Here is a 27,387-nt window from a genome sequence, read left to right as displayed (position 1 = left end):
TATTTGAAGGCAATCCAACCTGTATTTAAAATTAGAATGGACCATACAAAGTTTTTTTATTCATACAAGGTATTCCTAAACATAAATTCATTATGCTTGGGATGCACTTTATATTGGGCCAAAGAAATCTGCAGATCTTTTGTCAGATTTTATCTTTTCTATGTAAAATAAAGGTTACATTCTCATTAACAGATATTTTGAAAATTTTGTCACTCTGCAATTTCTCTCCAACTTTTTAATATTTTTAGTCCCTAATCTCCCTTCATTTGATACAGTATCCATCATGACCATAGTCAAAGTTTCTGAGAAATTAAAAATTCTGTTTATGTTGCACAAATCAGAAAACAATTGTAGATTAAACTTAACTAGTGAGTCAGAGAGTTCCTTCTCTCTCCTGCTTCATTCCCACATGACCTTCAGCTTCTTGTTTTTCCACAGGCTCCCAGGCCAGATAGGTTTTGCCCTGATGCAAACACAACAATCTACTTAAGCTAGGCACATTTATATGTCCTCTCTAGAGAGGAGGCAGATGATAGCACTCAAGGAGTTTAGTACACTAAATTATATTGTGATTCATTTACCAAGCTTTCTGTACTGAATTTCAGAGCTCCTGAATACCATTGCATTGCTTGCAATTCTATATTATTAGTGAAGAGAAAGGAGAAATTACATTTTAGAGATGTGTTTGCATGATGGTGCCCCCTGTGCTTATTCCTGGAATAATGTACTTAACATGCTGTTCCTTAGACTTTTAAGTAATCTGACCTATGGTTAGCTCTGTTTAGCTGGCACAAGGCACAGTAACACCATTATAATACTGAAGTTTACACTACAGCTTTGCCCTAAAATAAAATAAAATAAAATAATTTTTAAAAAATTCCTTGATTATCATGCATTATCATTTCAAAAGGTCACAAGTGAGCTGTGAAAGAGAATCAGAGTCATTTGGTGTAATTGCTAGTCAAGATCAGACCTTAAATGCACAAAGATCTCTAAAAACAACAATTATTTGAACAGGATGGGAATACGGTTAGATAAACACTTTGTGCAATTCATAGTAGAAAATTCTGTATTTCTTCAGTTTGGTAATTATACCCTATGAATAACTGAACAAGACACAGAGACTTAAGGATATTTGTAGATATAACTTAAATATTAAGTACTGTTCTTAACATTAGCAAAAAGTAATTATACTAATAATTATAGTCTCTATTGCATGCAAGCATGAATGTGTGTCTGTGTGTATATGCTGTCTTAGAGATAACTATTAAATCTTTGTGGACAATTACAGTAAAGGAGTTGAATTAATGCATACTCTGGAAAGGCTGTAAAAATGCAGCCTAAAATATTTGTTACTTTGTCTTTAAAATAATTTGTTTTGAAACAGTTTGTTTTATTATGCACAAGATTTATCTGGTTTTTAAATTAGCATATGTGTGAGTTTTAATATTATGCAATTAAAATATTTTAAATGTATTTGAAGCACAAGACATCTTTTGTCATTTCTAAAACTTCAGTGTTTTATAAAAATGGAAAACGGTGATAGTTAAAACAGTTGACTACAAAGCCAGCAACTTACATCAATATGATTTGTTAATATTTTTGCATGTTGTTTTAATTGTTTTTATCAAACGAGTTTTACATGGCTATTTCTATTAACTTTACTTCAATGGAAAGACTATATTCCATTGTTTGTATTTTCACACAGGCAAAGACATGGGAGTTAGTTGCTCATCTCACTTTATGGTAAATGCAGGTGTGTGCATACTAGACTGAAATTACACTTGAAACTAATCATCCATGGAGCCATAAAGCCCTAGGCTAAAAAGAGCTGTTGATTCTGAAATTGTTGTAATTTACTTCTATTTTATTTGCAGATTGCCTTCTCACAGCACAATACTATCATGGATCTGGTGCAGTTCTTTGTCACCTTCTTCAGGTAAATTGCTTCTTCTGTCTTCTGACTGAAATCATGCTGATTCTTTTCCATCAAACCAATATCTTAACTAGCTTCTTAATCTTAAGAAATGCCTGCAAGGAAGCTTTTAAACTGTGGCTTCTAATTTACACCAGTGGGGGATCCAGGCCATTGCCCTGTAACTACAGGCTGCTGCTGGCATCTTTCATATATTTCATATTCAGTGGTACAAGCTTCACACATACTTCGTAAAGATTAGCTAGTTATGTACTATATAGTACAGTGATGACGAGAAGCCAGCTATACCAACTTCAACTAGTAATGTATGTATGTGAATTTGTGTAAACTCTTTGAAAGAATTATTAAAAATGATGGTTCTGTTCAACAGCTTTTGATTTTTAATCAGGCACCCCAAATCACTACTAATGCTGCCATGCATTAGGGATTAATTGGGAAAGTCGGTCAGTGATGCATGGAATTTGGTTGTGGCACAAATGCAGGAAGTGGCTTCAGCTGCAAGTGGACAGCTGTTCCAGGAGCTGAAGAAAACTCCACTGTAGGACTTCTTAAAAGTTCATCTGTCTTATAAAATGTCACAAACTTGAATATACGGGGATTAGTTACGGTGCTTTGAAATCTCGCTGTGAAGATATTCCCCAATAACCATGAATGGTATGCAAAATGCGAACAGTGACAGTCAAGGGTGTTCATGAGACTTTCTGTATTTCCAGAACTGCCATGCATTTATTTCACAAGTTCACAGTACAGCTTTTCTGTTCACTTTAATCACTGTGCTCTGAGGGACTGTACCTGAAGAATCAGACTCTTAAGTGCCATGAACAGAGCAGCTTTTGTTAACTGCTGTCACCAAAACAGGGGGCAGAAATGAGCAGACCCTGAAGTCCTTTGTACCCAATACATTGGCTAATGAAGAGTTGGTTTAGTAGCTGATACAAAGCATCCTATTTCTCCTCATTCACCATAAACCGAGCAATAGAATGCTGGTTGCTTAAAAGTCAGTTAGTAGTGTTTGGGGCTCTTTTGTTTGTTTGTTTCTGTGGTATTTTTTGTGGTGTGTTCTTGTTGTTTTTCTTTGGTTTTCCCTGGGAAGCTAGCAAGATTTAAAAAATGATGATGCTTATGCCAACCTTAAGATGACAAACTCCTACAGAAGAAAGCAAAGTCTGTCCAAAACAGAGGGACCCTGTGACAAATAGCAGAGATAACCTACAAGCAATTTGTTCCTGCTCTGTGCAGGCTTAGAAAAGGTGACCCATAGTCTTTTTGATGGTGAAGCCGTATCTACAGATATATTGCATTAGCCCTTCTGGTGTGATGGTCTATCTGATATAGTTTGTTCTGGGTAAATGCAAACTCACTGTGATCCTGCGAAAAGAAGTGATCCCTCTGCCTGAGCAGTAATCTATACCGCAAGCCAAGGCCCACGGAACCCCCCGGACAGAGAGAAAGGCTGTAGAGTAGCTGCCAGCTATGCTACCGCTGCCTTTGACTCAGTCCCAAAATAGCTGTATAACCAAGGCTTTCAGCTGGCACTAGGGGCTTGCAGCTATCTGCAGCAGAACGTTAATAATCAACCTCAGGAACCGAGTTGCAGAAATATGTAAAGCCATCAGGAAATGTTGTGAGTAGTGCATCGCAGTAATCCAAGCAAGGTACAAAACTTAACGACAGGGCACCCTCCAGAGGCACATGTGGTTCAGGCTGAGGTTTGATGGTTATGATGAGAAATAGTGTTTAGCAACATATATTTAAAAATCTTGATGTAAATTTGTATGGTACTCTTCGACAACTGAATTGGTATTAATGTGTCTGTAGACATAGGTAAGATGTCTTGGAGCCGGAGCTCTCAGATTGCGTTTATAAGAAAAAAACAGAAACAGAAACAATAACATGCATATATTCACATTTGCAAAGCAGAACCTGAAAGGAAAAGCAGAAGGGAGAGAAGCCCCAGAATTACATGAATTCATGTAAAAAGTTACTTAATTGCACTGTGTTCCCATGTTGAATAACTATGCTGGGAAGACTGGCCCAGGTCTATTGCTTGGGTAACTGGCTCTTTCCAAGACACTGACCATGACATTCTTTGTGTGGGTTTGTTGTTTCCCCCTCTCCTCCCCCCGTGTTATGCCCAGAGGCACAGGGTATTTATAGGTATTAGAAGTCCATTTATTTTCATATCACAGGACCAAACAATCATGCATAATATCACAGTGACACTCCCAACTCGTGACTGCTGTGAGCATTGTGTCCTTGCTGACATCAGAGCTAGCAAATGGTCGGTCCGCATAAACGACCCAAAGAAGAAACTGGCAGGTGGTTTGTCACTGGACTGGTAGTTGCAATGTGTGCTAAATAAATGTAGGAAAAATACTTGTGTCCTTTACAGAAAACTGGACTAAGAAAGTTAGAATGAAAAGTTTCCAGTATAGACACCATTAAAACTTTCAGTAGTTCTTAAATTAGATGTTGTCTCTACAGGATCACTAGTCGAAACAAGCAGAAGCATATTTCTGATATGAAAATTTAGCAATAACTAATTTATTGGGCTTTTTTTTTTCCACACTAGTGGACAGAGTTAATCATACCCAAACACAGCACCAATACATCCTCTCCAAAGTGGTTGATAGTATTCAAGCCTTTATCTGTAGCTAACAAAGTTATTTTAATATGGATTTGTTTGTTTGTTTTACTGGATGAGAATGCAGTGTATTAAAGCAGTGGCAGATTATGTTGGTAACAGCAATAGCCCAGGTCACATATACTAGATTATTGACCTAGAAAATAATTGTATTTAAAGACTATTTGAATGTGCTTGATAACAAAACATGTTTCAACCTGCTTTGATAAGTGTGCATTTGCATTTCTTCCATCTATAATTATATTTATTGTATTTCTGAGCATGTGGCATAACCCTGTTAACCCTGGCTGCCCAGCCAAACCAATAAACAGGTTTATTTGACAATAACAGGGTTTTTTTAATGACCATTCAAAAGTATAATTTAAAACAGTTCCTTTATAGGTTGTGTGTTCCCAAGTAAAAGATGAAATGCACATTTTACTTCTTGAATCAGAAACATCAAAATAGCAAGCATTTTTTAGAATTTTTCTAATGTTTCAACTGTTTTAAAAATCTTGTTCTGTAAGGAAATTATTTGAAACTATTATTTTATATATATATATGCAAAAGTTATTATTAGAGCTGTAATTAATACTTGATCTACCAAGGTACTGTTATTGTATGTCCTAGAATGAGAAGTTATAGAAATAAAAGTTATTTTTTAAAAACAGTACAGAAACTGTACTGCTCCAGACTATAATACTCATGGTGAACTTCCCCCCCCCCCCACCCCCCCTTATTTAATTTTATTGTTTTTATACTGGAAGGTTTCATAGTATCCACTTATTCAGTGACCTTTTCTCTAAGAGCAGAAATATATGTAAGAGTAGTAACAGATTCCTAACAGTCTTATAGAAACTGTGGCATCTGCGTTGCTTTAGTGAGTGCCTGAAGACTTTTTGCTGTCACACAAATTGAGAAGTGTGTGATTCTTTTTTTCCACCTGCTTTGAAGCAATACAGATCTCATCACAAAATTTTACAGGCAGCAAATGTGAGTGATCTTTCTTCTCATACTGAAGAAATGCAGTCCCCACATTAAAGTCTATTCCTGTATTACCCTGATCAGTAAAACACTTCAATATGCTAAAGCCTGGCGCTTTTTTTTTTTTTTTTTTTTCTAAATTACAAGTGATAAAGAAGTTTTCAGTGTTTTCAAGTCTTACATGAATATGTTGTGTTAACTGAGGATGTAGCCAGGACATTTTAGGCATTTGATAACAGTGTATGAAGTGTCTTTATTTTCTGATAACATTATTTACTTTTTATTAAAAAATGCATAAAAATTGTCATGCATAAAAATTATCATGGCTAAAAATAATAAAAATACATGATAAAAATTATCATGCATAAAATATGACAATGTTCAGTATTTGATAGTTTTTGTTATATACAATCTGAATGAATCCAGAATTGAGAGCCAGGAAACTCTTGATTTCTATACCGGCTTTTAAATAAAATTATAGTTAAGAATTTATAACAGTACTCACAGATTTTTTGGGAAATTGGGAAATTATTTCTATTAATAACCTGAAACAGGAGTCCTGGTAAGAAATGTTGTTTTGTCTCATAATCAAAAAAACCCCAGGTAAATGTGAAATTGTACAGGTAATAAAGGTCAGCTATTAGTATTTTTGCAATAGGTAATTTTATGCATCTGCTACTGTCATACCTATTTTTTTAAAGCCTGTTTCAAATACTTAGTATCAACCGCTTACTAATCAAGCACATCTTTATGCTCTCAGAATGATTCCTTCTGTCGTCTCTGGTCCTTGGGGTGGTGGTGGATTTTATGTCTGGCTGGAATGGTACCCTTTACTTGCTTCCATAACAGGTCTCTTTAATATTGTGAATTATAGAATTTCCAATTTGTCATAAGTAGAGCAGTATTAAGTAATATGGATACTTTGAAGGTTTGAAAATCCTTCTTTTGTGTGTGCTTTAAGAAATTCCATGACAAACTCTGGTCATTTAAGATTGGGGTACATTCTTTCTGATAAATCTTCCTGTGAGCATTACAAGTGAGAGAAAACAACATTCAAAATATACCCAGTCTGTATTGCAGGAGGAATGGGTGGGCATTTAGGTTAGGATGAGGACTAATAGCACGAGCTACCTTAGGAATTGCAGCAGATACTGAAGGACCAGGTTTATCACCACCATATGTGTGACTCTGTGCCCAAGCTCCGCACAGTCACTCCGGTTGCGTTTCATGCAGTGGGAGTGGATGGCTGGATTTCAGCGGGTTGTGTCAGAGCTCAGGACCCGAATCGATCATTCTGGGTGTGGGTTGTTGGTTTTTTTTTGCAGTGGGTGATTTCCTTCTCTTTACCAGCATCCTTTGGTGTGTCGGCCTGGCTTCATGTTTTGGTTTTGTTAAAATAAAGGATGATAAATTAAAGCTTGATTTTGACATGCTTATCTTTGTGAGATCAAATATTGCTTTCTCTAAGAAAGACAAAATGCAGTGTGTCAAGTTCAGATCATGTCCGCTACATCTGGATTCTCAGAAAACGCAGAAGTCTTACAAATCTAAATTAGAAAATTTTCTGGTAACATGAAAATCAAGTTATCTTAGCAAAATGGATTTTACATTTGGGGCTAGAATAAAATTGATTTTTACTCAGTGATGCATTAAACAGTTTTCACCTCGCTTAGAAGCAAATAGTTGTATGACTTCCACTGGGACAAGCATGTCTGTACTGCAGGGGCCAATCTGAGTTTGTTGTTTGTTTTTTTTTTAATATTTGTTTTGAATTGTAGAATGTAGCTTCATGTCTTCCACTCTCTGAATCACCCAGAAACTTTGTCATCACTGTAGAGTTATTTGATATATTCATATTTCCTGAGAAGGCAACCACTTCTGACTCACATGCAGGCAAAGGAGATTCCCCAGTCCCACTGTTTGGCTGGTCTTCAAAACAATGGATGAGTCATTTCATAGAATCACAGAATGGTTTGGGTTGGAAAAGACCTTAAAGGTCATCTCATTCCAACTCCCCTGCCATGGACAGGGACACCTTCCACTAGACCATGTTGCTCCCAGACCCATCCAACCTGGCTTTGAACACTGCCAGGGATGGGGCATTCACAGCTGGTCTGGACAGCCTGTGCCAGCACCTCACCACCCCCACAGTAAAGAATTTCTTCCTTATGCCCAGTATAAATCTAACCTTTTAATAAACTCCCTTCATTAAGACCACGAGTAAGATCAACCCTTCTAGTCTATCTGGGGAACTTCCTGCTGGAGACTGGAGCAGCAATTTTCCTGGAAGGATCCCCTTTTGTGATTGTTTTTCCTTGCAACTCATGTACCCATGCCTCTAGGGTCAAGATAGATTTTCTATCCCGCTTCCTTGTGTCCTTTCTGTGGTTATGCAAGTAAAACCACAGGGTGGACTGTGGTATGTACCCACTGTATCCTCATCTGTTTTTATATATAATCCCTTGGTGAACAGAACTGTTTCCCATTACTTCATTCTTGGTTTTCTTCTTTCTGTGTTCATCCTTTGAGTCACTTGGAAGCGCATGCGAGTGCACTAGCACTTGCCATATTTTGATTGCAACATACACTGTTCCTCAAAGTACAAAATAGTTGCTCAACTTGATATCTGAAGGTGGCCTACGTACTTGCTGGGTGTACAGCAGGTACGGGCTTCTCCTTCTTCCAAGTAGGTGCATTTAAAATTTTGAACTTCTAATTTCTGATATGCATCGAATACAGTGAGAGCTGTCCATTGTGCCTGCTGAAAGGCTAATTCTAATTTTTGCTCAGTTCATATTAACTAGAAATAGGTTCTGGAGTTGTTTAAGTGCAGAGAGGAGTTTTAGGGTGAAGGCCTGGGTGACAGTAACGGGATTTGAAAGATTTCTTGTTTTCCTAGACGGTTTTTTTTTAGAGAAAAGAAAATCTTAAATTGCACTCTTTGTTCTGTATGGTACTGTAGCCTGGCACTCCAAAAAACATATTGTCACTGCTGCTTTTATAAAATCTCGCTGGAATCAAAACTGCCACTTATGTAGTAGTGTTCACTGCAGAGGTCCCAGAAGGTGGCATCTGAAATGTACTTCCCGAGACTCCTGACAAAAGTATGGCTCTTTTTTTAAGACTTGGTGCTTTGCAGACTCCCGTACTTTGAGATGGTTCTGTAATGTTCTCCTTTCAGGGATGCATCTTTTTACAGCTGCATTGTGCTTTATTTTCTAAGCGTCAAAGATAATTCATATTGTGTTTTTGTTTTGATTCCCAATATTTTATATTGTATTTTTTAAAATCCAATTAGCCAATTCTTTTCTTAGATTAAAACAATGTTGGCACTCACAGCTATTTGTCTTCTAGCATGCTTATTCCTGGTCATTTTTTTATAAAACTCTAGTTCACCATACTTCAAACAAAAGAACTAGAACAGGTTTTCATCTGTGATAAATGAACTTGAAATTTTGCTTTTGTCATTTTAATTCAAAAGAGAAACAATTCAGAAGAAATGCCTTCTTCTGACAAGGTGTATATAACAGTTGCAAAGTTAACTTCCGAAGTTTGTTTCCAGATGTAAGTACATAGTGAACTAGGGCAAAAGCTGACGAAGGCAAAATAATACCAAGAAAAATAAAGGAATTGAAAAATATTAGGTTTTCCTTTAGGCAATAGTGTCATTGTCCATTATAGCAAGTGACAAGCAGCTTTCTGAAGTGCTCTGCCAGCCTGTCTCTGCAGCCACAGTTGGCATGGCGTGCTGTGGAATGAGTGACATTGAAGAAATGAACAATCTGTTTATGGCGGTAGAGAAATATTCAGGGTCCTTGTGTTGAGTTGTAGTAAATCACAGGAAGGGTGAAAAGCGACTGCTAGACTGTGTGGATTTCATAGATCCTAAAATATGAAATCTAATTATCAATTTTAAAGAAGAGACACCTGAATTCAAAGGTATTCATTCAATGAGCTTTTTAAATGGAATAGTAATAACAAATGTTCTAGTAAAAATTCCTGGTACCAAATGAAACATTTTGTGTGGAAGGTTTTGTATTTTTAATTTATTTATTGGGATTCAAGGGGGAAGGATGGTGTGGTGTGGGAGGTGTGTGTGTATGCATTTTGTCAATAAGATACAAAATTATGGAAACTCTGCTGTGGACTCCAAAAGCCACACTAAAAATTACACATTAGAAAGTAGTTACATCATCTATTTAAAATTTTAAATCTTAATTTAATCTGCATCTGTGGCTAAATTACATTCTAGATCATAATTGCTTTTCTATGTTTTCAATAACTTTTTGTGATATTTTGGGAAAACACTCTGTAGTTTCAAAATTATATTTATTTCCTTACATGCCTTGAGTCTTTTCAGTTGAAATTCTAAAATATTAGGTGAAGAGGAATTGGGGGGTTGTATTCCTTATACAGTAGAATTACAGAACATTTATGATGCTTCTTTGGCTTGGAAATCTAAAAATCCATATCTGTCTTCAGGAAATTTTCATGTTAATAGGGCTTTTAACAAGGAGAGTTATGATTTTTATTTTTTTTTACAGCTCTCACTTCAAATATATTCTCCTTTTTGGAAAAGGTATTGAAAATGTTACATAATGAAGGGAAAACTTCATTATGCAATGTATTAAATTTCTTGATTGTATTTGAGGCTAATATGCTAAACAACGTTGACGTGGCTTGGTAGCTTTCTAAGTGTAGTTTATATTTCTGTGATTTGTTATCAGAGGATAACTTCTGCACTAGAGGAGCAATGCAGTGGAAGAAAAGAATGAGGAGAAAGCAAAATAAAAATTCTTGAAATAATTTGAATCTTTTAGTTTAGAAGGCTGCTGAAATGTGGCATTGGTCTTCAGTCCTTTTCCCCCAGATATACTAATTGACCATGATTAGAATAAATAAGGCTTTTTTTTGCCCTTAATTTTACATCTTGTATTAGCATAAATCAACAAAATAATTGAAAACCAGCTGAAGTAAAAACACATCTATTTTAAAAGAGAAAAAAGGTATTCAAATTTGAATTCTTCTTGAGAGTTACTACAGAAAATAATAAATTCTGTATTTCATCATTTGCCTGCAAATTTACTGGACATAGTTTAATTTCTTTATTTTTAGATCTGGGAGTTTTATATACAACATCACTTGTTGAGAGAAATATAGAGTATTTCACCCATGAAGGGCAAACCCATAAATTTATGTGAAATATGAAAGGCTTTTCTATGAGTAAAAGAAACATAATCACACTTTATGGGTGCTGTGTTCTATTTATTCTATGGAGATTAATTTCAGTTTACGTTAGATTAAACCCCTTTGATTGTAAATCTTGTTTATTTGCTGCTTCAAAGAGGTGAAAGGAAGAACTGCTGAGAGTTAAAGATCACATCTAGAGCTTTATTGCGTAATATATTTCAGAGTCCTTTTAAATGGTTCACTTTAGTTTGATATTGTATTGGCAGAATGAAATGTGAATGTTGGTCTTCTGGATAGCGTCCTGATGTACACTAGATGCATTTTCGCTTTTTAGTTGTATATAAAGGCTGTGTGCATAATTGATCATTCATTCATACTCACTAGAGCAGCTTTTGATATGGCTTGTGGTATATTTAATATGAAAAGACAGCTTTATGTATATATACATGAATTATGTAGGTAGGAAAATATAAATATAAAAATGGATATGTGTGCCTTTTTACATTATGTAGTTATTTTTAATAATTATTTTATTTCATAAAGTTATTTAAACTCCCCTTACATTTACTGTAACATTTCAGTTCATGTACATAATGAAAAAAATCAATAATTTTTCTTATATTCATTTTCCTACAAATAACAAATTCCCGGTTCAAACACATTTCTTTCTTCCTTACCTTCAAGAAATATTTTGATGTTTCATTGCACAGCAAAGACCAATAAACTCAGGCTTTGTAGAGGCAGTTGTCAGAGATGATTTTAAACTGTTATTGGAGTTTATGCCTCAGGAGAGGAAGGATTATGTTGGTTTTGTACATTCAATATACATTAATAAATGATTTTACACGGATGTGGTAGCTGTTCTTACTAATAAACTAATATGTATTATACTGATATTTTATTGATGCTGCTAACTTTAAAATACAATTTGTATGAAATGCAGTTGATACCATCGATACTTCAGTCTCCCTGTTTTCAGTTATGCATTCAGAGCTTAAATTGTGAAGATTTATTAATGCCATTATTGAGGTTTTATTTATTATTTTATTTAATTTTGTTCTTTCTGCTCAACAAAATTATTTTGGTTACATTTCTAATAATAATTTTAAATGTGTTCCTCTGGGGACTTACAGCATGGTTTTGGCAGTATACTGGTTTTTTTAATTATTATTTAGGCTCACTTCCCTTTCATGTATTTCTTTCAGCTTCTGTGGAGCAGTCCAAATGTTCTGTGCCACACCAATATTCGGTGGTCCTGTGGAAAGCAGTCAGAAAGCTCCAGGGCACAGGGGTGCTATGTTAAGTTGCCCACAATGTTGATTTTGGTTTCTCTGCAACACTGCAGACTTCCACTGCCAAAACCAATCTTGAAACAGAAAGGCTGCTACCATTAAAAATACTTCCTACAGCCAATGGGCCACCTGAAGGCAATAAGCATCTTTTACTATAATAAATTTTCATTACTTCCAAAAACAGTTTGGAAAGATGCGAAAGAGCTGGAGCACTTCAGCCTGTGCATCTCATCCTTGGGTTGTAGTGTGTTGTATACACAGTCATGCACTGGGCTACTAAGTGTTGGTGCTTGGGTGGATCAGTCCATGAATACCTACTCCTGTTTTTTGTTGTTGTTATTTATATTACTGATTATCTAAGCAGTAAAACAATCCTGTTCTATAATTCCATTCTTCCATAATATCTACATAATTTTATTCTCATTTTATATATATAAAATATATATTACATTATATTTCACACAGGTATACTTACTTTTTTTTTTAATTAGTCGTAGTGTACATATTAAGCAGTCCAGGTAGCTGTGGTGCAAACTTCTCAGGTATTTTAGAAAACAGTGTAATGGGAAAATTCAGACTGCCTTGTGGAAGTAATAGTGAGCTTGGATCACACGTGTCGTTCCTTACTTTTCGACTGTTGTTTGGCTGGGCAGCTAGAGAAGGCCAGTTAATGAGAATTCGTCAAAAAAGAAAACGGGTACAAACTGTGCAACAGGATCCAGTTGCAGCAGATCGACAGTATCATCGCATGATCATAGTCAGGTTAGAGCTGTTCAGGAGCCACCTACAAGCTACTGCTACCCTTGTGGAGTTGGAGTAAATAGTTTGATTTGAGATTTCAGAGGATTGAGTGTGTAGCCATATAGGAGGTGACAGAATGAGTCCAGGCATTTTCCGGTGGTGCCCAGCGACAGGACAAGGGGCAACGAGCACAAACTGAAACACAAGAAGTTCTAGCTGAATATGAGGAAGAACTTCTTTACCTGGAGGCTGATGGAGCGCTGGCACAGCCTGCCCAGGGAGGCTGGGGAGTCTCCATCTCTGGAGACATTCAAAACCTGCCTGGACATGATCCTGTGCAACCTGCTCAAGGTGAGCCTGCTCTAGCCAGGGGTTGGGCTAGATGAGCTCCAGAGGTCCCTTCACACCTTGACTGTTCTGTGGTTTCTTGAAGGGGCTTTACTTTGAATACTTTCTAAGATATAGCTGGAACACAGGTCAGATGCTAAAATAAATGACCCCACACCCACCTGAGTACTACTGATTCAAAAATATTATATCAGGTTCTGAGATTTAAGCATTATCTGCCATTAAAAAGAAATATCTTTTGAGATTATTTGCTCATGTGTGAATGTGCCTCCTGCAGTGGCTGGTGTAGTGGTGCAGTTAAATTATATCTTTAAAGCTAGACTGCCTCTGAGATTTTAGTAGGGCTCTTTTCCTTAAAATGTTACAATATCCCTGTTTTCCAGGTATATTTCTTCATAACACCAGGGAATAAGATCCTTTCTGAGGAATCCCTTTACCATCTTTCTGCCATAGTCAATAACAGTCCCTCAAGACAGAAGGAAATTTTCATCTTCATATCCATCTCTTCTGTGGAAGATGAAATTCTGTAGAAAGATCTGCTACGCTGATCTGCCAAACTTCTCTTTCCTTCATAAAAACATCCAAACTCTCTGATTCTAATGTACAGAAAACTAGGAATTTATTATGTGGGAGTAGGGTCCCCCCTAGCCTGTTGTCTCTGAAAAGATTTCATTTATAAAGCTTGGGATTATCACTGATCAACATCTCATCTACCAGGGAAAAAGAATGTGTTGATGTACTTTCTGAACTGAATTTTGTTTAAGAGCCTGAGCACTCTATCCATTGCTCCGTCCCAGCCTTCCTCCTTCCTTTTATTTTATTCTAAGTGAGAATCAGTAGCAGTTACATCTGCTTCCAAGCGGAAGTATTCCGTTTGTGTGTGATTCTAAGAGGCAGATGTCATGAAAATAAGAACGGTAGCATTTTCCTACAGCAGGAACAGTAAATTCTTTAGATGTGGCCTCCTGTTCTCCTCAGTTAAAAGAACTGCTCTGATATTAGGTAGAAATCTTCACAAAGGTTTGATGTTTCCTGTTGTATAACTTGGGTCTGCATTGACGGTGCCTGGTAGGTGTTAGGCTGGCATCAAAGAACACTTTGTTGAAATGTAGAAATCTGAAATCATTGAAACCTTTTCCTTTGGTTTTCCTTTTTTTTTTTTTTTTTTTCTTTTCTTTTTCTTAATATATGTTAAATACTGAAATAAATAGAAAAGCACATACCATTTAACAGTTTATTTTAAATTCTGATCCCTATTATGTACAGTGCCAGCCTTTTCTCACCTTAGAATAATTATGTGTTAGTGTTTTCTATACCTGCAGAGCTGTTCATGGCAATTGCTGTGCTGTGTGAACCGCAGAAAAGGGTATACAGGTTTTCTATTGCCATCTTTAAGAAGTTTTGCATATATTAAAGAAAAATCCTTTCAATTGACTCTCTGTATATGAATGTATTTTTTAATTCATGAGCTAAGGTATTGCCATTATGCCCTTGTAATGTTTGTAAATCTTCATTGAAAACCTTGGTCAGTAATTTTATGAACTGCATCTCTGAGCAGATGCTGCTGCTGTTAATGAACCTTGACATGGTAAAACAAATCTAATGTGGATATCCTTTACAATGCATTTTTACCAAACACAGGGTTCTGCCTGGGAGAAGCAGATTAGTACAAGGCCACATATATATATATATACATGTGTGTATATATATATATATATGTGTATATATATTTACTGCTATTCTTTTGTGGTTTTTTTATAAGGTTGATAGTTGTAGACATGAGAAGCAAATTTTAGGGGCAGTTATCAAATTTTAGGGGCAGTTATGTGACTTTCAGGAGATACTTCATGCAAGATTTATTTATGGTAATGTATGTATTTTCGGGACTGCATCCAGAAATAACATTTTTAATCACTGTCATCTGGATAAGAAGAATTATCCATGTAATTAGTTTCAAATGAACTTGAAAGGTGTTGCTTAACTTGTGTGAATTCCATTTGAGACACATGTAAATAAATTAAAATTTGCATTTAAATGATTTTTGGTAATATGTGAACTTTTAAATACCATTGTAGATAATTTACTTCATATTCAGGCAGTTCTTTTGCTTTACAGTCTGGAAAGCAAGAACCGAGGGCTTGAAGCTTTTGTATGGCTTTTGAATTAAAATTTTCACAATTCAATTAAATTTCCCTTGGAGAATTATTTATTTTTTTTTGTGGAGAAACTATGGGGGGAAAGCTGGAGCTCAGGAGCTATTGCTTTGTTAAAACAACAGGGGCAGGAAAAATCTGACTCAAAATGGGAACTAGGCTGATGGGGAAAAAACCCTGCCGTATTTAGGTATGTGCAGCAATAAAATATATGTAGCTGAAGAGGGAAATGTTCCAGCCATTAGCTGCACGGCTCCAGAAGATGGAGTGTGGGGTGCAGCCAGTGCATGGAGGTGCTGGTGGCATTTCTTTCAGCTAGCAAGAGTAAGGGAAGGACATTCCCGAATCACCTAGATGGTAGGGCTGGCTTAGCAGGCAGTCTTTCACTGGATGCAGCAGCCAGTGCCCTCTTAGACCAGGAGACAAGCACTACTGGCTGGTACGTCTTAGCTCCACACGGTCAACCAAGATTTATTCCCCTGACCCCACACACCGCATTGCTACCGACTGGAAGCTGCATGTCCCAGTCCATGACTAGCCAAGATGACTTTCCTCTAAGTCTTTTCCCAATTAATTTGGAACTGTAACATTTCCCAGGATCATTCAGAATTGCTAATTATTGAAATATTCCTGCTTATAACAGTGTTTGTAAAGCTGTGTGATTCAGAGCAATTTAATTAATCATTAAAACATGAAAAAAAATTTATACTGCTCTCATACATATCAGACTCCTAATATTATGTTTACAATGCTTTGTACTTCAGCTAATCTTGCTGCAATCTTTGGAGCTGCTTGTCATGTGTATATTAGTTAACACAAGTAAGGATGGCTGAACCTAGCACATCATAATCATAAACACAATGCTCTTATCAAGTACAATGAGAGAAATCAATTGCTGTGACAGTAATTGCTATTCAAAGTCATGGTTTTAGGAAAATAATTGTTCAATTTTTATTTTAGAAGTGTGCTTGCTTTATAACATATCAATTAAAATGTGCTCTATTTGCCAATAGAAAGATAGTAAATAATATGTCAGAAAACATTTGTTAGAAAAACAGTATACGCGATCTCTTAGGAAACTTTTGCAACATTAATTAAAAAACACTAACGTAGACGTGAGGTGTTTTCTTTGCATGTGTCTACATCTAAAAGATTGTTGTCATCAGGTTGTTTTTTTTACTGAATACTAGTATTTTTTGTTGGTGTTTAAAAATTCCATTGGTGTTATGAAGGAGAAACATTGTTAATACAGTGTAGGGTTGCTGTTAAGGTTGCTGTTTAGTGAAGCGTACATTTTTATGCTCTTGGAAAAGAAAGTGATATCAACAGGCAAGAGGTTTGTGGATCTGGAAGGATATTTAACTATTGCCTTACTCAGCACAGCAAGGTTCAAGTAATTAAGCAGTAGTTGCCTTGATGGGCCTGCTCTTATTTTCAAAAAATTACTCGGGAAAAGCTTTTAGAATATCTGTAAGTATACACGTGTGGGCAGTCAGTGAGACTGCTACGCATCTAAATAACTTTACGAAAGTAATCTTTGGGTGTTTCTGTCTCTATTAGTAAGCAGTGTGGACAAACAGATCGTCTGTTGAGCAAAATGGTGCCGAGGACCTGACATCCACACTACAGGCACCTTGTCAGCTTTTCACTTTGGACCAGCTTTAGTTTAGTTCTGCAGACTGACAGCCCCTTTGCATCTGGAGTGTGCACTGCACGTCTTCCAGGTCAGCTTCTGCATCATGAGCTCCAAAATTTCTCCACGGTATGATCTAAAGCACAACAGTGGTGAAAATCAGGGGATTCGTTCAGAAGCCTGTTCCAGATCCACGCTAAACCAGCAGTGCAGGCATTCCCCTAGGGGTTTAAGGATGTCTGCCACGTGCTGTTGGGCATGGTGACAGTATAACTGTGTCCGTGTGGTGCTGCAGTCCGGCTAGCAGACGGCTGGCGTTCTTGTGAGTTGGTGGAATGGTCTTGACAAACAGGTGTGCTGCTCCCAAGGTGGGCTTAACCGGGGTAGCCTGAAGGGTCTGCCCCATGTTCAGCTGTGTGGTGCTGCTGTACTTCGTCCCCTTTTGTAAGACGAGTAAATGCGATGGGTCCTTGAAATAGAATCCCACACAATTATTAATTTTAATAGAATTAAAAGCATACTAGATTTAAGGTAAAGTGTTTACTTTCAACCAATATGGGAATCTTTACTGAATTATTATGCAAATTAGTGGCTCAAGTAAAATAATAGAAACAGCAATTATTCATGCCTGAATATTTACATACATTTTCAGACATTTTGATTTCTCTTTGCATGTTAAATAATAAAAGAATGAGAAAAGAAACAGCAAAGGATGGAACATTTTGTTTTGTTCTGTTTACCTTCCATTTACAATATTGATCCTTAAAATATTTATATGCAATTCATGAAACAGTTCTTTTTCCATCACTGTAAAAATAAGTAAATTGTTTCATTTTAACACAGGTACTCTTTTGTTATAATATATAACTTACAGGCATTAATACGTATTTAATAAAAAGGAATTCTATAGTGTGTTTGTAATGCAGTCATAGAGCTTAAGGCACAAATGTGTAATTGATTCATATTGTCCAACCATACTGACTGTTACATTTCACAAATTTCCCCCTGCGTTTATCCCTGTAATTTGAGTTTCTTTAAAGCTAATCTACAGCTTTCATTTTAATTTGCACGTACCAAGCAGCTGCACATCCACCAATTCCCTTTACGGCTGCTTTTCAGTCTGCCTCCTAAACACACACGAAGAAAATAGTTTCTCAGTTTCTCACTTTATAAAGTAAAACAAAAGTTTTGCTTAATATTGTGCGTGTTTAAGATAACAGACTGTTCTTCATTTAGAAAGATGAAATTCTTTATCACAAGTCCTTTTAAAAAGAGTAAAATTATCTTGTCAGAGGTATATTCGATATTTTTATGCTTAAGCACCCATCAGTAGACATTAATCTGACCAGTTTCTCCATAACACTTCCGATGTCATAGACTGAGCTTTTGGGGTCTCCATTAAGAATAGCTGTTGTGGTTTTCTAACAGTGGCTACCTCTCACTCCTCAGCCAGGGCTGTGAATTGCACTAAATATATCTAAATACGACCTCTGAAAGTTAAAAATTTATCTGTAAATTGCAAAAAGTTACACAGGTTATAATTATTCCTTGCAGTTTTCCTTTTCTCTACTTCTCTTTGATACTATCCAAAGCCCTTCTGGGTAGATCGTCTGTCTAGCGTAGACCTTACTGCTACACCCTGTTCTCTTGCAGCCCTTCCTTGGCCAGTTTCCTCTGCTGCGTTGGACATAAACTACTTATGTTCAAGGCTTCCTCTTCAATTCATTCATTCACTAATTGTTAGTTGTCTCCTACTTAATACTAAGACGATAACCTTCAATTAGCCTGTAATACACACCACTGGTGATGAATTGCTTTTTTTCAAGCATACTTTTTAAGTGTTTCCTCCTAGTCTCTTCCACAGGGTTTGAAGAACAACTGTGCAAAACTATGCCGTTATCTTCTGGCAGATCATTTCTTTGTTCTGGAGACTACAAAATCCTGAAAACACTTGGGTGCCGTGGTTTCAAATGTGTCTTAGCATGATAATTGTCTTGTTGGGAAGGTTTACATTCATAAGTACAGAAGGTCATTCACGCTGGGTCAGCATTTCATAAGCCATCTGCATTGCAAAGGCATCTGTCTGTTTATTTGGATGTCATTCGGAGCCTCAGCTACAGAGTCAGAAATGGTGGACCTAAATCTATGACCATGTTGATGAGTCTGTGTAAGCACACTTATTTTTGGTACTCCCTGTTTATGCTCCTTCCATTTTTGTATCTTAGATTATCTGGTCCTTTTCAGCATAGTCAAATCTCCTTTTTTTAGTCTATGTAACATTATTTTATGATACAGTAAAATAAATCATAATGTCTGAGTTTAGTTCAAATGTGTCTGCTTCCAGCCATTGTTTCCTACCATGCATTTCTGTTCTAGATGACTGAGCCTTGGTATTTTTTCCCCATGGAAGCTTGTACACACTGTAGGGAAGTCTCCACTTGATCTTTTTGAAAAATGAAATGATTGAGCTTGTTAAATCACTGTCAATAAAAAAATTTCTCCAACCTTTGGATATTGTTTGTGATTCTTCTCTCTGTTCTTTCCAAGTTTCCAGCTCCTTTAAAAACATGCAATTATCAGAATTTCAGGAACAAGACTGATAGTATCTGTTTTGGCAAATAATTTGTAGTAAATTAATAAATTAACTTACCAAGTGCTGCTTACCACTGTGCACCTCAGTATTTAAGATTGTTTTAACCCTTTTTGTTTCAGCATCCCAGCAACAATTCTTACTGAGCTGGTCATTCACACTGTTCTCTAGATTATTTTTGAAATTGCTTCATTCCAAGAGGAATATATATTCTTTGCTCTGTCAATGAGGCCTGGTTTACTTGTCCTCATAAATACAACTTAGTCGTGATTGCACTTATAAATAAATACATAAATATTGATGGAATAGGTACAATTGACCAATTGGCAAGCTGTATGAATTCTTGTTACCATTAACCGTCTTTTTTTGTCGGTCTTTATATCATGCATGGACCTTTCAGCAATTATATATGAATCTTGTCAAAACCGACTACATCTGATACTCTAGGAACCTTGCAAACCCATCTAGACATTTTCTTTTCTGGTGTTGGTCCCATTCTGAAAAGTTGGATTTTAGCTGTCATTTGGCCAATTTCTAATTCACTACTTTTGCCCTGCACTGATCTCTGTTTTGCTATGCTATTTGTGGTTATGCTTTCATTTCTTACATCTGTCACAAGAAGGAGCTAAGAAGTATACTGAGAGACTGGAAAGCAACCATCTGTACTTGTCCTGCTGTTATACCATTTGCCGATGATGTTAATACCTTTATCATGTCTCAAATTCCTTATTATTTCAAAACTGAAAAGAGCTTATTTCTACTTCGATTCCATTCCCCTAGCCAAGATGACTCTACTCCTTTATAACCTTTAACTTCAACTTAGTGTTTTTGAGATAGGTGATGAGTGCTTCGAGATACAGACATACTATAGATTTATGCACTGGCATCCCAATGCTTCTGTTTTGTTCTTTATTCCTTTTCTAATCTCTCCTAACATCCTCTTTGCTGTTTTGACTGCCACTAAACATTCAGTTGATATGTTCAAAGAACTATTTGCAATGACTTCAAGACTGTTTTCTTGAGTGGTAATTGCTAATTTAGAAGCTATCATCGTGTATTTGTAGCTAGAGAGGTTGGTGGTTTGTTTTTTTCCTTGTGCACATTGCTTTCAGTTCATTGGCAATTTCATTTTCTTGTTTTACTGCCAAGTCACTCAATATTGTGAGATCCTTTGCAGTCAGCTTTAATTTTTATTGCCCTAAATAAACCAAGACTATTATCTTACCACAGCCTGGAACCAGGTTAGTTTGACAAAATCTATTTTCTCTGTGTGTCTTCTCTTCGTTAACATGAATTTTGATATCTTTTTTTCCTTCTGATTATTTATATTGAACAAAACAGCAAAGAAAGTAAAATTTTTCATGTTTACTTGCCAAGAAAAGATGATACAAAAGTGATAATGTAAACATTTCACATTATCATTGCTGTAATTTCCAATGATTTATATGATTTTATAAGTGTGTCTTTGAAACACTCATTTCTGATTTTGACTTTGCACATAAACTAAGTGATGTTCTGACTGATGACAGGAAAGTTCAATGTGTGACCTAGTTCCATTAATGTACAGAGCACAGAAGCAATTTGTCTGAAGTTTTTCAGCCAGAAATCTCAAGGTTTTTTTCTTTCACTAGCTAAAGAGGATTGTTCAACAAGTTAATAAATATGAAAGACAGAATTTTCTAAGGAAAGAGATTCAGTTTCTGGTCATAAGGAAGCAGCCTTAGAGTGCAAGACTTTCTCAGTTCCTTGTGACCAGCTCCCTTGAAAATATGAATCTTTTTCAAATTCCAGGAGCTTTGAGTTCATAACTTTAAGCAGAGCTGCTGATGTGTCCCTAATTTAGTTTTTTTGAAAGGACTGTACAGGAGAAGAAGAGTAAATGAGATGGCTTACCCTTACTTCATGCACAGCGTGCTAATTTATAGCAATGTGTCAGTACCCTGATGTTACCCCTCAGCATCTGTTGCAGTTGCAGCTAGGCAGTGCAGTATACAGTAGGGAAAACACTTCTGGGAAATAGTATTTGTAAGCAACTGTTGGTTTAAAAGTCTTAAAAGATGCTGCTGTAAAAACTCGATTTATTCTGGTGGTCAGTGGGATTTTTTTGTTCTGCTTTTCCCTAGACACCAAATATAAATTCACAGTCAACTTCTACTTGCTTTCAAAGGCAACTGAAGAGAGGGAGACAGCTAAAGATGAATTTTAAAAAGTTAAATCGGTGCATCAACTGAAGCAATGCATTAAACAAAATGGTGAACTTTCTCTGATGATCAGTTTCTGTCATAACATTCTTTGTGCCACTTAGATATTTTGTTGTAAAAAAACTCTTAAGAGAAACTCTTCTGGTAAGAAATACTGTTAATAAAATGGTGTATCAATTAAAATGTTCTTGCTCATTAGTTCCTTTCCTACACATGTAGAAAGATGATTTATGCTGAGATTCATGAAAGCATAAGGTTGAGATTCCTCTTCTGAATTCCCCAAGGTTCTCGAACCAGCATTTGCTCTCTCACATCCTTTTATTGCAGATCATTGACTCTTTCAACAATTTTCTATTGGCAGAATGGTTCTTAGATATGCTGAACTGTTCTGATCCATCGATCCGAACCAATCAAAATTCCAAGTCCCTTTGTTTTTTAAATGCTCTGTGCCAGGAACCAATAAAAGCTCAACACAATATTTAAAAGCGGAGAGGGAGAATATTATCTTCCTTTGCATAAAAATCCCTAAGCCCCAAAGAGCATTAAAAGACTGCTAAAAAAATGCTGGTAATTGACAGTGGCTGTTAAGAGGAAAGTCAAACTTTGTATCTAGAAACAGATCCTTTAACCATTTTTTCCTTTTCAGAACAATTAGCCTTCTTGGAGCTGAACAGACAGAATTAAGTCTCTTAAGTAAAAAAACCCTAAGCGGATAATTTTAATTGAGCATTCTATGCCCAAACCACTTTATCTGTTCCCCTTTCAAACTTGGCCTCACTCTGGCAGGCTTTCTCAAGGGTGTTGAAAGAAGAAATTGATAAAAAAGGATTTTGAAAGCTCACAGTGAAAAATGTTTTAAGTGAATAAAATGCTGATAAAAAGCCATATTGATTTGTATTACTTTAACCATGAAAGAAAATTGTGTTATGGAGACTGACTTTTAAACATGCTCAGGGCAATGGTACTTTTTTTTATCAAATATTCAGTGGTACGACTGCTTCTGTTGCTTGCAGACCAAGGAACGAATTTGGTGCTTTAATTCTATTACCTTGATAGCGATATTAAACTATAGTTGCCATAAACAGTTTCTAATGTCTCTATATTATGGTTAAATAATGAATCCCATGAGCTGTTACTTCTGGAGATGTATCTTCTAGGTCATATTTTCAGTTCTGTTTACAGCATGGTATAGGGAAACATTGGTGTTACTGCATGGGTAATGATTATATTTTGTATTTATGCGCAGTACTTCTCTGAACTATACTACTTCAGTGAATTCTTTGCATTTCCCATATTAGTTAAAGAATACATTTTGAAGCTTGTTAGTATAAAAAAAAAATAATGGATAGCTGGTATAATTCAGGAGTTACAGGAGTATTCATTGAGAACATCATGTACAGCAGATGCGCTAACATGTCTGAAAGGTCTTCACACAGCTAGAAATTCCAGATACTTTTACAAAAAACTGTCTAACAAATGAAAAGATCTTCTGACTGCTTACATTAGGTGTTAACTTTAGAAGCCTTTTGTCAAGTATCCAGAAATCCACTAAAAGAGGTTGAGAGTTCAAGATCTACAAAAATCCTTTAAAGACTAAATGTTACAGGTAAAAGAATATTGAAGCAAGTGAGAAGGCATATGCTGATTGTGGACTGCAGAAGTTTAATAATTTTGATATTTTTAGTTCTTCTGTTGTGCCTTTGGGATGTTTTCCCTGGGCAATTCACCTTAGAAATGCTCAATTTGATAAAACAGACCTATTGTAATGTGAAACATGGTTCCTCAAACTAATTATACTCCCTGCATACTTATCATTCCTGCATCCCAAGAAATTATTCAGAATTCACAAACTGAGAGAAGTGTAAATTGGTATCATTTTTTGCTATAGTTCACCCTTTTTTTCCGTCTGCTAAATGTGGAACATGCAGTGCATATTTGCTGAGACTGTTGCGGGTATTTGGATGGTTGTAACGGTGCTTATCCTATGGTAATGGAGACAGTAATAGCATTTTATGGAGACCACCACAGCATCAGAGGTGTGCATTGTCTTTTGACTCTGAACTTGGATGGTTGACTGTTGTTTGTCATACTGGTAAAGTTTAGTTTTGCTCTATTTTTGTGGAATTTTTTCCCCACACTTACATGTATTATTGTTACCTTCGATACCCTAAAAACATAAGCTTTTTCAGACCATTATGTTACAATGATTTTTTTTTTCTTTTATAATTGCAGTTGTTTCTTATCCTTACTGCTGGTGGCCGCTGTCGTTTGGAAAATCAAACAAACCTGTTGGGCTTCTCGACGGAGAGAGGTATCAAAAACTTTAAGATTATTGTAATAGCTTTATCTTTTGGCATTAATTGAGAGCTTCCATGAATAATTGCACCTCCACTTTCTCCTGCATACACAATTTAAACATCCCTCTAAACATTTATTATTTTTTGTTTTTACCCTGGACTTTTTATGCTGAAGAAAACTTTGTTTCTTCCTCCTGTCAAAAATTAAAGAAATTGCAGCATTAAGTTGCAGAAAGCAAATTTCCTTTATGGTAGAATATTTAGAATAGAACAGAATACTTCAGTTGGGAGAGACCTAAAAGGATCGTCTAGCCTGACCACTTCAAGGCTGACCAAAAGCTAAAGCATGTTATTAGTGCTTCCTAGTGTCAAGTCTGAACCGCCCCTGACGCAGCTTTGAACCGTTCCCAGGTGTCCTATCACTGGGTACCAGGGAGAAGAGATCAGCATGTCTGTCTCCACTTCCCTCCTCAGGAAGCTGTAGAGAGCAATGAGGTCACCCCTCAGGCTCCTTTTCTCCAAAGCAGACAAACTCAAAGTCCTTAGCTACTTCTCACAGGACATTCCTTCCAGCCCTTTCACCAGTTTTATTGCCCTTCTCTGGACGCATTCAAGTACCTCAACATCCTTTTGAAATCATGGGGCATAAAGCTGCACACGATACTTAAGGTGAGGCTGCAGCAGTGCTAAATACAGAGGCATAATCACATCTTTTCTCTGGCTGGTTATGCTGTTTAATGCATCCCAGTACTCTCAATAGTTTCAAAATAGTAGTGCAAAAACGTTGGTAAGTTGGGTGAACACAGAGAATCATAGTATAGCATCTCAGACTTTCTAGGAAGCTATTTGATGCCGTGACTTAGGCTGTGTTGTTATCAGCAGTCATCGGAACATAGAGTAGGAGACAACACTCTGCAAAGAGCTTATACTTTTTCCTTTTTTTATTCTTTTTTATATTTGTGATATTTTTTTATTCTAAGCAAAATTATCTATTAATATCAGTAGTTCTGACATTAAAACCGTGGCACAATTGAAGCTCTTCAACAAATATAAGTACAGTCACCTTATTCTGTAGTTGTCTAAATCGTTATAGCTGTGTTGGAAAATTTGGCCCAAATATTTGTTCTTACCTATTTAATAAAATATTAAACTTAGATGAGATTAAATTTAGGTTACGTATACTGCTACATGTGTATAGCATAATTCAGGTGATGTATACTGATAGTTGGCATATTTCATTTTGTTCTAATGAGTAAGATGTATAAATTTTAGACAGTGATTTATTATTCCCGCCCCCACCCCCCCCCCACCCCCCCCCCTTGAAGCTTCTAATCTTGATAATTTTTGGAAACAGAACTTCCTTAATGGTACTGTAATCTAGATTTTTTAAAAAAATAAACCAATTCTCTAAGTAAATAATTGTTCTTAGTATACTGGCACTATAAATGTTTAAACAACTTTTTTTTTTTTTTTTTTTTTTACTGTAGACCTACAGTGAATTTATATATTCTTTAAAAGTGCCAGGTAACTAGCACTTACAGTTTTCCTTCACTGAAATGATAATGTACTAATTCCCAGGTTTAGCTTTGAACTGGTCGTACAAAGAAAAATGTATATTATTGTAGTTATTTCATTTAGGTATTTTTTTTATTCAGGTGAGTATTGTTAAGCATATTCTTCTTCTAACAGTAAGTGTTAATATATTTGTTATTACTTACAAAATACAGATAAAAGTTACTTTAAATTACAGTATTCTATTCAGTTCAGTAATACTCCGTTTGAATCTCTCAATACTTAACTCACTAATAGTTCTGTGCAAAATTGTACTGTGATGGAATGCAGCAACTCCTTGATTTCATTTTTCATGGTGATAAGGTTGTTTTTTTGACTTGAACATACAAGTTTATGGATCAATGGGGTCTAGTCTGTTTTCCATGGTTACTCTGCTGGATGTAGTATTTTTAGTGTAGTGTGTAGGCATTATTCTGTAATGAACACGTTCTGATGCAAGAAGTTTTCCAAGTTTTATTTTCCTAATCTCATCAAAAGTATTTCTAAGACTGTACGAAAGTTCATGTAAGATGACTGATAAATACAACATAAATATAAATCAGCTTCTTTGGAGGAGCAAAATAGAAATAAATACTTGGCAACTGGATTAAAACTCTCAGGGCCATGCTTCAGTTCTGATACTTGGTTTTCCTTGAACTTAACTAGAGAAACACAGTTGTCTATCATTCAGAAATGTTCCTTGTTTCATTTGGAAATTACATGAGTATGTATTTCTTCCTAATTAAAACGGGGTGTGAAACAGTACCTGGAGTTGGTAGCATTATGACTTGTAAATGTTTAAGCAAATCTCCTTTATTTTCAATCTGCTATTGCACATAAGCAGCAGTTCATGCCAAATACAAGTTTTTGATAACAGTCCATGTAATATTTTCATTTTGTCTAGATCAGATAACTTGGTTTTATAGGTAGTATATTTTGTAAGGTTTTGGAATGATGTTTTACAAATAAATTGTATGAATAACATACAAGTAGAAGGCAATTGTTGAAAAGAATTCTGAAGTACCTACTTTTAAAGGCTGCCCGTTTAGCAGATGAACTTTCCATCTCTTTCATCATTCTGGAAAGACAGGAATGTTTGACTCTTTAGATGTTACCTTCAATATGGACACAAACTACAGAGATAACTGAAATATAAGAAGAACACAAATCTGAAAAAGCATGCTATTAATAGCTATGCATCCATTTATTGTTCATTCCAGTCTGTTTTCCCCTAGAGGAGGAGAAACTTAACTATCCAGTTCTTGTGATCTTTTAGTAATGAATTTTATCAGGCTGTTGAGGTAAGCAAATAATTTTTTGAAGTTTTTGTAGACTTCTACGTGTAGCTGAAACTTCCAAACTTTCTCCTTTTTTGCCTTCTGACTTTAGTGCTTGGCTAAATTGGGTCATTATTGATTCCAGATTGAATCTCAGTTTTTGAGATTGTCTCAATTTTCCCATAAATTCAGAATTTTTCTCTCCAGTTTCTTTCCTAATTTGTTACTCATTGAGCAAATATTTGCTTTGTGCTGCTCAGAGCACTGCCCAAATCTCACTGAGCAGTTCATTTGAACTTAGACTTTATTAAATGTATATGTAAGAACTATTATAAATATATATGAAAATAAATAAACTGTACCTTCCAAAAAACTTTAACTAATGTTTTTCAACACTGAATTTCACTTCCCTTTTCCCATGTCTATTGGTCTTTCAATTTAATTAGTTGAAATCATTTTCCCTAAGCCAAGTCCTTGAGTTTTTGTAATTATTTTTACTCATAACAAAATTTTGGTTCTCATCTTTTTCCTACTCACATTGCTGCCACTTAAGACATACTTTATCTAAGGC

General features: G+C 35.8%; 1 protein-coding gene across 2 annotated transcripts in view; it reads left to right on the top strand.

Moving 5' to 3' along the window:
• ATRNL1 (attractin like 1) overlaps positions 1-27,387 on the top strand; it is a 525,452-nt gene that overhangs the window by 270,315 nt on the left and 227,750 nt on the right. For both annotated transcript variants that reach the window (XM_027812182.2, XM_005443870.3), the window contains exons 25-26: positions 1,878-1,939; positions 23,924-24,002. In XM_027812182.2, the coding sequence (XP_027667983.2) occupies positions 1,878-1,939; positions 23,924-24,002 (141 nt within the window). The remainder of the gene's footprint in view (positions 1-1,877; positions 1,940-23,923; positions 24,003-27,387) is intronic.

The sequence above is a fragment of the Falco cherrug genome, chromosome 9 (genome assembly GCF_023634085.1).
Source record: "Falco cherrug isolate bFalChe1 chromosome 9, bFalChe1.pri, whole genome shotgun sequence".
Taxonomy (NCBI): domain Eukaryota; kingdom Metazoa; phylum Chordata; class Aves; order Falconiformes; family Falconidae; genus Falco; species Falco cherrug.
This window is presented reverse-complemented; position numbering and strand designations above follow the sequence as displayed.